Below are 12,767 nucleotides of genomic sequence, written 5' to 3'. Positions count from 1 at the left end.
TCCAGGCAGTGTGTGACCTGGTCATAGAAGACTACAAGGTTTGTCAGGCAGGATCTACCTGTGACAAACCCGTGCTGGTTTCCCCTCAGCATCGTTTCCCCTGCTGGGCCTTCACAAATGTGTTCTTTGATTATTTTCTCTAGCATTTTCCCAGGAATAGAGGTAAGCCTGACTGGTCTAAAGTTACCCGGCTCATCCCTTCTCCCTTTCTTGAAAATGGGCACCACATTGGCCCTTCTCCAGTCCTCATTGACCTGGCCAGAGCACCACGAGTGCTCGAACAGCTGTGCCAGCAGCTCAGGTATAACACTGGCCAATTCTTTCAGCAGCCGTGGATGGAGGTTATCCGGGCCTGCTGACTTGTACCCATCCAGCTCCTCCAGGAGCTCCTTAACTATTTCAGAAATAACCGTAGGCGGACTGGTGCCATGTGGACATCCATCAATGATTGAGGTGGGGGAATTGGCTTGGTTGGTACACAGAAATACTGAAGCAAAGAACTCATTGAAGAGCTCTGCTTTTTCCCCCGCATCAACCACCAACTGTCCTGATTTGTCCTGCAGGGGCCCTATGTTGCTATGAGCTTTCTTTTTGCCCGCTATATACCTGAAGGAGGACTTTTTATTGACCTTGACTGTTGAAGACAGCCTGAGCTCAAGCCCTGCCTTGGCCTGTCTAACTGATTCCCTGCAATAGTGCACCAGGGAGATATATTCCTCCTTGGTGGCTGCTCCCTGCTTCCATTGCCTATACATCTCTTTCTTTGCCCCCAGATTCTCCTGGAGTTCCCTGTTCACCCAAGGGTTTTTTTTTTCCCCCATTACCTCCCTTCCTCATCACCCTTAGGTGTATGCCATCCAGCCCCATGGACTTGTATATGTCTATTGTGCATGATGATCCAACCAGTTGTCTATCCACCTTCATCAAGTCTGCAATTCCTTACCTTACTAATAAAAATGTTGTTGGAGACAATGGATAAGAACCTACTGTAGCGTGCAATATGGAATTTTACAGATACTCTTTATAGAAGACAAATCTTTTCCCTCTGCACAGTTGGTTATTTTAAACTTAGAAAAAAATCATACCTGAAATCTCCTTTATTGTTAATTACTCTTTCTGCAGGGCAGTATGGTGCAGCTGTTTCTAGTACCACAATTTCTACTTGCTTCCTACTGGTTCCATAAGAATTGTTGACAAGACACTCCCAGTCCCCAGTTGCATCAATGTCAATGCTGGACAGGATAAGCTCACTGTAAAAAAAATAATATATAATTTATTGACCACTAACCAATGCAGAGTTAGACATCTGTTTCTTAAAAAAAAAATGAAGTTAGCTTTACTGATTTCCTCTGAAAATAAAAATATTTTTTAGAGTATGTTACTATACAGACAAAATAGATGATACTGTGCTATGAAGATTTCACTAGCCTGAATTTAGACCAGCTCTTCTAGCTATGCTGTGGATAGTTGTACAGGTCATTCCAAGTTGCATATAAAAACTGTTAATGGATGTTATTCTGGTTGCTAAGTCAAGCATTTGAAAGTTAGAAAATACAAGATTTAATGTTGCCAAGGGAGCCTTAATTTATACAGGATTTCTCACTCCTTAAGGGGCTTTGCCAATTCATTGGCATTTATGGTTCAGTATCTGCAGATGCTTTGGCTACATGCGCCAGGGTCTTGTGGATTGTCTGTGGTTTTGCAGGGCTGCCATAATTTTACTTAGGAATGCAAGTACGAGGAGGTAAATGGTGATTTTCTAGTACTGTACATATCAAACTAATCTGAATGCAGGTTTAAGAAACAAACTCAAAATGGTATAACCTAAGGGGTTTCTCCACACTAAATATGACATTATAGGTGTTAATACTCAAAGCATTGGGCAGGGTAAACATTGAAATTGCTACCACTCTCCCTTATAACCAAAACATTATACAGGACCAAACCATGCTATCACAGTGGGTCTCTATGCCAAACATTCAAGGAGGTAGGTAAGAAGGGATGAAATTATGTTATGTAACCCTTCTGCCAGGCACTAGTTCACAGCAACAAGGGCTGAGTTCAAATTTCAGGGTACCCAATGAGTTTTCACTGTGGTTTGAGCCCCTACGCAGATATCTGGAATCACTTGAGTGATCACTGTGGATTGAGGCCCTTCTCAGATATCTGGGAATTTGGCTGGAGTGTCCTGTGTAAACAAACCTTCCTCTTCACAAGGAGTATAAACACAAAAGGACAGATTTATTACAGAAAACATAGGAAAACAAGAAATCCAATTTAAACCACTACTAATTACACAGCATAGTCTATAAGTTGCAGCATCTTAGGGAGGCTTCATTCATACCCAGGCAGTCTGTGATTTGGGGGCTCTCCAAAGGGTAGTTCCAGGGCCTGCACCCCTATACCTACACTTGAGCAATAGGCTGGACTGGCGGACCCACCCTTGTTTTATGTGATGCTCCTTGGGATTTGATGCACCTCAGGGAGTAGCTAGAGAGCACAGGTCCTTCTGCAGTGCAAGGGGCACTTTGTTGCTCCATTCAAAGCTGTAAGATGCTAATCTCCACTTCTACATGCTGGTTTTGAGGGGGTGATTTGTGGCTTTAGTTAGCATACCACACCCCCAAAATTCCTAGTTCCAAGCCCCAGCTCTGCTGGAGCAGAAAACTGTAAAAGAACTCAAGGGAACCGAGGCCTATTTTGGCCTGCAGTTGAACGTACAGTAAGGCTCAGGTACACAACAAGGCTGAGATACAACAGCTGTAAAACAATAAAAGGAAGAAACCAGGCCTATTTGCCCTGGGCTTGGACTAGGTTGAGACAAAAGAAATTGCAACAGCAACAAAAAAATGACCTAGACCTACTCACTCTGAGCCTGAACATACAGCTGGCTTCAGATACACAGATTAGCTGAGATGCAACAATTTCAAAACAACTAAGGGGGCTAGGCCTATCTTGGCCAATAATTGCTAGGAGTCCATTCCTCCAGGGATTAATATCCCCTTGGTATTATCCCACTCAAGATCTTAGGCCTGGCTAAAATCTGCCAGGCCTTTAATTCTGGCCAAAACTGCCAGCAAGACATACAACTGGGATTCAATCACATAGTAAGGCTAAGACAAAAGAAGTTGCAACAGCAACTAAAGCATATCAGGTTCTTAGCTCTCAGCCCTGGCACAAAGTGTGCCAAGATATTGATCCTAGCCCAAATCTGCAATAAAAGAACCTGCCAGGCTCCAACCCTGGTCAGATAATTAATAAATTATCCTGCTCAAGGACTCACGATTGGCCCAAACTTGCCAGGCCTCTAATCCTGGCCAAAACTGCCAGCAAGCTGCCAGGATCTAACCCTGGTCAGTGTGCTCCATGGATTAATACCCTCTCTCAAAACCTAGGAAAACAAGAAGGGAAAGAAGAGGGAGGGAACAGAGGTCTCAAGCCCTGAAACAGACTTCCTCTCCCCGTACCTGAGGCTTTCCCTTCACACAGCTCCAACTCACTTCTCCAGTGGAGAGTGGGGGAGACTTCTTCATGGGGAACAGTTCTTTTCAGCTGGCCTTCAGCTGTCCAGCCTTCAGCAGCTCCAAGAAAAAGAGGCTAGGCTTCAGTTGAGAAGTTCCTATATATCTGGTGTGACATCACCCAAGCGTTTCCAATCCGGGCTTGCCCTGCCCCCAGCCTCTCTCTCAACCAGTTGATTTAAGACCACTGCTCAATTTAGTAATTGAAGCTAGGGGTCTGATTTCCCCCTCTCTAAATGGGACTGAAACTAGCTTTTGTTTACAGTAAACGGCAGGGGGTATCCCTAGACTATATGCCTAACAAAGGCCACAGGTATCTGCCTATGTGCAGTATCTCCTACTTCTTTCCAAACTAAGAAACAGACAGCAGAGGAAACGCATATTAAATCTGGTCATACTCAAACTAAAAATATTTACAGCAACATAAACTAGAACACTTTGCAGTACAAAATGCTTGTACATTTTGTGTATGTGTTACAGTTATAAATATTTTCATTTTCCTAAAACTTCCATTGTTACTATTTCCCAAATATTTCAACCAGTAAATCTGGGTTCCCTTCATCTAATAGGTGTAATCCTGGCCTCATAAAAGTTCACAGGGCTTCAGTAGGATCCAATGGACTCAATGGCTGCATCCAGATGAGCGTGGACATGCGGTATGTGGCGCTGCAGACCTGTCTATGGCGCCACATCCCACATATGCAGATGTTTCCCACCGTGTTACCTTGCAGCATGGGGAGGAGAAGTGGGGAGGGATTTTCTGACTCTGGGAGATCCTGTGGTCAGAAAAACTCATGCCAAAAAAAAGCATGGTGGCATAAGTGGTGGCAACATGCACCACTCAAAACCAGAGCCTGGCTGGCCAGAGCCATGCTTCAGCTCCCAGCCAGGCTTCCTGCCATTGGCTCAGCCCTAGGAGGTGCCCAGAACCCCAGGTAAGGCTGTTGGAACCAGCTCGGTGCTGGTCCCAGGCTGCTCTACCTGACCTGGGGTAACCTGCCATATACCAGAGCGCACCTAGCATGGGCATTCCCTAGACTAGGGAAAGTATGCCACTGCTACTTGTCCCTGGGAAAGCAAATGTCCATGCTTATCTGGACATGGCCCATCAGTACAATTGGATACATCTAACAGATGAAAAGGATTATAACCGATACATTTTAAGAAGCAAATATTTTACACTTTAAATGTGTCAGTGATTCAAGACTGAATTTTCCTTTGTTTGCACCTCAGTCCAATGTATATTTTGGAAATAAGTTCCAGAGTTTGAAAAGGCTTGGGAGACCAAATAAAGTAACATTTCCCTGAAATATATGGCTATTTTACAAAAATTCTAGTAGCTGAATCTGCCCAATAGCTTGTAATGTTAGAAGTTATCCTGGAAGAAATGATTTACAGGCAAAATATAGGAAAGGTTCACAAAAAAAATCATAGTTTCATTGTTATTTAACAGATTTCAAAACTATATATCAGGTAGTGAAAGCAAAACCTTAGAGTCTTGTGGCTGGAGGCACTCAACCTTTTTCTGTCGGAAGCAAATTTTTAAAGGCAATATGCAGTAAAAAAAAAAAATGTACCAACCTTTTTCAATTTGAATCATGCTATATGAATTTAAAATCATCTCCTTGAAAAGGTCAACTAGATAGATAGATAAACTAGTTTAAAATGATATAAATGAAAACCTATATATAAACTAATTAGATTAATGTGCTCATGTATACTGAAGTGGACCATAATAATCTTCAGGAGATTATTTACTTGACAACTGTCATAACCCAAAGGTATGATTTTGTGTGTGCTTCGGCATTAGAATTATTCCTGCTAAATTGCAGCTTCGTTGCACGATGGAGTTTTCTGCTGCAGAGGAGAACCCCGGTGCAAGGGAGAATTTCCCGCCAATTTGTAGCTTTCTTTGCAGGGTGCATTTCTCAAGTTGCAGCAGAAATGCAGGGTGCAAAGGAGTTCCCGCCACCCGCATGCAAATTTGTTCTCCGCTATTGGCTAGTTCTAAATTATTCCCACGTGGCGGCTAACAAATGGGCTGCTAGCCGGATAAGAAGCTTTGCCGTATAAGAGGCTTGAGCGGGTTCCGCCAAAGCCAAAGAGGACTCCACATCCATCTCGTGGGGACTCTGGGTACACGGCAGGGTAATAGAAACCCTGTGTGAGATTCAGAGGAGTTTGGCGACCTGATCCACCGCCCACCTCTTTCCGTCTTCGAGCAATAATATTTTTTAAGACGTATCTACGAGGTTTCTATTTTGGTGGTGCGCTTGTCCAGGGCATCCGGAGCTCTGTTTCCATGGAGCCTAGCAAACTCCACGTGATTGTTCGTGTTGTTTTGTCTGTAACTGCAACTCAAGCAAGTTTTCCAGCCTGCACCGCAACCATCTTCGGTGTAAGTAAACAATCTTTAAATCTACCGTTACGAGTCCGTGCCTAATTCTAGCGTGTCGCCCATTCTCTCCGACCCCGCGTGCCCGGGCTGCTGGCCACAGCCCGCGCAGAGCACAAAAAAGGGCCTGGCTCACACCCGGCACGCACAACAACTTATATTACTTTTTAATTTTCCTTTATACAGTGGAGAATGACTCTTTCAATCCAGTCATTACAGGACCATTGTTTTAACCCTCAAGAAATTAGATAGCCAGTAACTTGTGGTAAATAGCTTTTAGTAGATGCAGTTATACAGTTTGGTGACATTGTGTGATGACTCAAGACTACCTACATCTATAACTTAAAAAAATACCAGTTTCTCATATACACTTGTGGCTCTGATCTTCAGGTAGGGACCACAAATTTCATTTTCATATTGAATGAAACTGGTTTTATTGCCAAGGACTAGCAGTGACAGATCTCACAATTGATCTGGCCCACAGATGGACCCACACACAGGATTCAGACTGTAGACTGGCCCTAAGCCACGCATGTGGCCAATGAGGCCAGACAGGTTGAACAACAGTGGCCTATAAGGTGTAATTTTACCCTGCCTTCTGCCTGACGTCAGACTAACACAGCCAACTACATGTCTCTGTTCACTGAGTGATTAGTATTTTCATGTGAATCAAAATAGTTAATCAATTGAGAAGTTTCCTTACATCAAATTCCCCTAACAGCAACTTCTCAATTAATACTCCATTTAAAACTAGTTGACAATCATTCCAAAAAATTTATTTGCCCTTCCAGACCACATTACAATTTGAAGTTGTTGTCCTAATAAATGGGACAGAACTGCTATTGTGGCTATTTTTTCAATGCAAAATTGGATTTTCATCAAAACCTGTAATATGAAAACCAACTTCAGTGATGTTAAGTGAGAATAATGCATGGAGGGTATAACTGATATGCTGATCTGTTGATACAATTGATTATAAAGCATTTGAGATAACTGCTAAAGTTCTGTTAGAGGTACAAATTTGATGAAAGTTAGGATTTATGTTGGTTTTGGGTAACTGCTGGAGAAAGACATGAAGGCTGTTTGGAATATGAGAGCATGTTCTTAGTAGCACTGTTATTAACTACTTTTCACAGATGAGCCTATGAACTTCACTTCATCAACCACCTGGATACAAAAACTCACGGACTCAATACAGACATTGGATTTATGACACACTATAACCTGTTTGACATCTGAATCCCCAGGTACCTCTCCACTTTTACTTGTTACATCCCCTTCCTCGCCTCCTCCCTCCCAGCCTGTCCCTCACCCCCTGATACCTCAATTTACATTTTCACTGACTGGCTTTTTTGTGTGCATACCAGCCTCTGGCTTCTTCACTATTCATTCCATCCAGGAAGAGCACACACACACCAACTGCAGATGCTTTCTCAACCTGATGAAGGGTTTTTAAACTTGAAAGTTTGCTAAGATATAATTCTCCAACTATTCAGTTGATCTAATAAAAGATATCAAAGGTACCCTCAACTGGTCCATGCTGTGGCCAGGACCCAAAGGGAGGGTCAAAGGGACAGGGGCCCACTGCGAGGAATGTCCAGAGCAAGAGGCACAGGATTCTGATTGGCCTGAAGACGAGTCCAAGGCCTAAGGGGGAACCAAAGGTCCCAGAAAGGGGACCACAGCTGAAGGAGGTGAAGAATGCAATCTGAGGCATGGGCCACAGTGTCAGGAAGGTATTGAACTGCGGAATGGATGTCACCCCAAGTCACCTAAATGGGCAGCCTCCCACCTGGGAAACATCTGAATCAGTTTTCCATCAAGGCGTGGCAGGAAAGAGGAACAGGAGGTTGGCCCAGAAACAGGTGGGCAAGCGGAGATCTAATTGGAACCAGGAAGACCCCCTGATACAGGCTACCATCCCTGCTGGTTTCATCCCACTCTGCCTACACACACACAAGTGACACGAGTTTTGCATTCAGAAGCTTGAGGTGGAGTTTCACAAAAACCCCTGCCCCTACCTCCTTGAAACCTGGCAATCTTCATGGCCTCAGAAGGGGCTACCATCCCTGCTGTTTTCATTCTGCTGCATCTTAACACACACACACACAAAATCACACATGTCATGAGTTTTGCTTTGAACAGTTTGAGGTGCAGTTTCACAGAAACCCCTGCACCTACCTCCTTGAAACCTGGCAGGCTTCATGCCCTGAGAAGGGGCTACTGTGCCTGATGTTTTTATCCTGCTCTGCCTTAACACACACATGTGACACAAGTTTTGCTTTGAACAATCTGAGGTGCAGTTTCACAAAAACTCCTCCACCTGTCTCCTTGAAACTTGGTAGACTTCATGTCCTCAGAAGGGGCTACCATCCCAGGATTTTCATCCAAATCATGCAAGAAATGACAAAGTTAAAGGCATTTTTGTGATTCCCCATTATAGCCTATGACAGAATCACCCAAACAGTGTCAAAATTCTGAAACAGATTTGGCTGAATCAAAACAGAACAGTCATCCAAAACATTGAAGCAAATCACTGTCACTCTAAAATGGCCAAATCCAAAACTGAATTGAAACGCAGCCATTTTGCACAGCGCTATTAGTCATGTCTGTCACAGGAATTTCTGTGCATAATTGGGCCCCTCAAACCCAAGGAGCACCTGCTAAGCTTTTCCTACTTACAGAGATGTGTCCCCAGCAATCTCTGGCATGTCTCTGGAAATAGGGAAAAGTCTTGGAGACCGCTAGGGGCACATGTCTGTAAGCACAGAATCCTGACACCCCATTCCCAAAGATATGCCCCAGAGATCCTGCGGGTACATCTCTGGAAGCAGGGGAAACTAGAACACTCTGGTGTGGTGCCATGGCTAAGACTATGAATCAGCTGATTGGTGGGTCCAGGACCACATATTGTACCAGGATGCTCCAGCTTTCCCTGCCTCCAGAGGTGTGTCCCTAGGATCTCTGGGAACCCCAGAGTTTACCATGGGTATGTCTCTGGAAGTGGAGAACACCCTCCCCATTGTCCTGCAAAACCAACACAAAGGACAATGGATCACATGTATTTCACCAAATGAAGTGGATTTGCTGTGCCAGCACATATCCTGGAACAGCTGATCTGCTTAATTTGGTGACATCTATTTCAGGGCTTATTCACACAAGATGCCATATAGTTGCAGCTTTACCAATGATCCCTGTCATGCAGACAACTGAGTTCATGCACAGAATTTTCACTCTGCTGATCCTGTCTCTTCTGTGGAACTGGTGAGACTTCCAAAGGTGAAGTAGGAGACAGAAAGACTTAAGTAAACAATATGCTTGTCCTATAACTGAATTACTATCTTCTATAGAAACAAGCAGTACAATACAGGAAAGCCTAGGCATTCATGGCAGGGGACAGCTGTAATTTGGGACTGAAAAATTCTAAATGGAGAGGTTAGAGATGAGTACAGAGGGTAGAATAGGAGTCTTGTTTATTTAGATTTCTTTATGAATCTATCATGAATCTGTCTCTAATTACAGCAGAGAACAGTGAAAGGAAAGTATTTTCATGTTTCCTTGTCTGTACTAAAAAAAAAAAAATGCATGATTCATCCTCTTTCAAATGTAATGATTGACACATTAGAAAATTAATTGCAGTGTAAATGTGACACTTCCCAAAAAGTCTGTATAATCCTCTGCAGCAGCCTGCAGCATTGGTCATTGCTAAGTGAGGAAGCTAAACATAGTTGGAAAGCATGCCCCCATAATCATCTAACTGACAGCAAAAGATTTTCATTTGGAGCATAGATTTTCATCATTATAGACATGTATAACTAATTGGATCAGAAGTAGGTCTCGTTAGTCAGAGTTACTCCTTTCTTTTCCCTAAGTAATACCTTAGCAACATTTAGCTTATATTTCGACAGTCATTTACATCTCAGAAAACAGAATAATCAAAGAGGAAGGTACAGAAGACTATTTTTATTATCTTTTCTTGAAAAAGGTTTTAGGATCTGACCTAATTTCTTGTACAATACTGGAAGAATCAACCTCTGTTCCAGGGAAGAAATAAAAATAAATTCTTTGAACAGAAACAGCATTTACCTTTTTGGCATTCTTCTTCAGACAAAGAATCATCAAGGATTTTTTTCCACAATTTAGGCAAAAAAGTCTCCCATAGCCTACATCTAAACCAGTCTCTATAAACTATTAATATGAATGAAGATTTTTTTTAAATGGCCTCTAGAGCATGGTGCAGCTTGGAATGCAGTCTTTCACAGAGAATTAAAGGTTAAAGCATGGAAAATCAAAAGAGAATGTTTAAATCTAGGTACCTAAAAACTAACTGAAACTACTAGTATGTTCTCTGAGACAAAATTACTTATTTATCCCTGAAATAAATAGCCTTAGAGCACTAGTGACCTTTTAGAGAAAGCTTGTGCCAGGCAGCAGCAAGAGAATAGGAAGATTAAAGTAAGTACTTATTCAGGGTATGTTATGCAACATAGGAGATGCCTAGAAAATGTTTTCCAGATGTAATCAATTTGTCAGGGTTACAGCAAATTCAATGCACTTGATTTTCTATTTCTTCTGAAACAGAAAACAAACATAAATTTATTGCTTAATTGAATCTATAAATATTAAAAATTCAACATTTAAACAATGTAATATATTAGACAATACATTTCATTGCCATTTAACTAGTGCTTAATTTACTTGCCTTATTTTATCTCCTGAGAAGATCATGCTCCCCAGTGGATGTCAACAGAATGAATCTAATTATTTGATGCATTTTTATAAAAATGTGTTGACAAAAAACCCAAAACAAAACAAAAAGAACAAGAAAGAAAGACACTTTATCTTAAAATATGAGCCAAAAGATCTAGTGTCAGCACTCTATTACATTCATTTTACTTCTGATTTTCAAACAAATAATACTGACTGAAGTGACATCAGCAGTCCAAAATACTATCACAAGATAATAACTCTCAAGCTGACACTTAAAAACTTGAAAAAAGTCAGATATCTTTTAAAAGTAGAGGTCAATCACTCTGTGACCAACAGTGATTTTTTACTCGCATGGTTTCTCATAATATGAAAATAAATATATTAATAATAGCAATAATAGAGGAGCATGGCAATTTCTCATTGTAAAACTGGAATCCTGTTACAGCTACAATCTGACCTGCTGTAACACAGTAAAGGTTGGTTTGTTTTATATTCTGCCTCTAAGCTTGTCAAATAAGTACAGAGGACGAAGTGCTAAGGCTGAAGGTAAAGAAGACATGCAAAAGTGGGTATAAGCCACATTCACAACTTAACAATACTGAAAGCAATCTGTACTGTATTGGAAGCAGTCTAACCAAAAGTAGGATAGGCTCTTCTAATGTAGTCCAGCACCTGGAAATAGCACAAAAAAACTAGCCCACAGATGCATGGTCAAAGGTCCTATAACATCAGCGCTGAGACACTCAAAAATTACTGTATCCTTTGGCCTATGGTCAGTCTCTAAAACTACATAACAGAACAGCAGCTAGGCCAATGCTTATTTCAAATATAATATATTTTTATAATTCCTTACCAGTTGGAAGTATCTGAGAGAAGGACAAAACTTGTTTCACTATTAAAGTTAAATCCTTGCTTTTTGTTATTAATATTTTTCTTGGCATTATAAGAAGTAATGTCAACAGGCAATAGTTTTCTATGTATCTTGGAATCTATTTAACTGCCAAAGCAATTATTTGGAACAATGAAGTTAGACTTGTACAACTTCCATTCGCTTTCAGAGAAGTAGTCTGCAGACTCTTACCATATTAAAGTTTTATTCAATTTGCATAGCTCTGGTGATTTGTACACTAATAGAGTTCTCAGACAAAAATAACATTATGACAATCAGTCCAATAGGCAAAATTGCATAAAAAGCTTTTAAAGTAAAATATTTCCCAGATGATTCATGAGAAGTATTAACCTCCTTATGATGATTCTTGATTATTTGATTACATGCCATTGGGACTAGCCAAAAACAAAACAAACCAAACCCCCCCCCCCCAAAAAAAACCCCAATGCTGAGTTCACCACATTAATTAATTTTTAATTTTTAAATTGTTTGTCAAGTTTATCCTTCAAATGCTTATATAACAATGTCGCAAAAGTTGAGCTCTCCATTATACTCTGTAATAACGTTATAAAGATGAAATACCATGGACCACCTGGTAAGCAAAGGAAAGGGCTGAGAGAAGAGCAAACAGGACAGCACAGCACAAATGATTTTCCATATAAGAATATCTAAATAGACATATGAATGGAAATGAGACAATCTGCTGGCTTCATAGATCCTATATTATATTTTGAAAACACTGTAAACCTTGTTTTATGAGGCCTGTGAGATATCAGATGAAAGGACTCTAGGGCTAGGGACAGAAGTTACACATAAACTGGTATAAGTGATCAGAAGTTGATCTAAATCAGCAGTTTAATGCACATAAGCCCGTTCCAAAATGGCTGAAACGGGTTTAAGATAAGCTTGGTTGAATGTACACTTAACTGATTTAAGTCAAACCAGTTTATGAAACTTCTGTCCCAGACCCCTTCCTTGTTCAAGTTAAATCACAGTTCTCCAGGATCCCAGGATGCTTTGTAGCCCTGGGCTGTGTTGTGCTGTCCACTCCAGAGAACAGGGCTGGCCCCACCCCTCTGTTCCCTACCTGGAGTAGTGAGAGCCGGCTGACAAGGGGGTGTTGGTGGGAAACCCAGCTGGGGACTGCAGCTGCATCTGCTGGGGTGTGGGGATGGGAGGGGAATGGGGAGCCCCTGCCAGAATTTTCCCCGCTGGAGTGGTGGGGATTATGGGCTGGCAGGCTCAGGTAGAG

At 41.7% G+C, this 12,767-nt stretch overlaps 1 protein-coding gene across 1 annotated transcript in view; it reads right to left on the bottom strand.

Annotated features, from left to right (window-relative positions):
* LOC102385859 (adhesion G protein-coupled receptor A3-like) overlaps positions 1 to 12,767 on the bottom strand; it is a 529,567-nt gene that overhangs the window by 267,207 nt on the left and 249,593 nt on the right. The window contains exon 8 of the mRNA XM_014523782.2: positions 1,086 to 1,250. Coding sequence (XP_014379268.2) covers positions 1,086 to 1,250 — 165 coding nt within the window. The remainder of the gene's footprint in view (positions 1 to 1,085; positions 1,251 to 12,767) is intronic.

The sequence above is a fragment of the Alligator sinensis genome, unplaced genomic scaffold (assembly GCF_000455745.1).
Source record: "Alligator sinensis unplaced genomic scaffold, ASM45574v1 scaffold151_1, whole genome shotgun sequence".
In the NCBI taxonomy this organism is placed as follows: Eukaryota; Metazoa; Chordata; order Crocodylia; family Alligatoridae; genus Alligator; species Alligator sinensis.
Note: the sequence above shows the minus strand (reverse complement) of the source record. Positions and strands in the feature narration are given on the sequence as shown.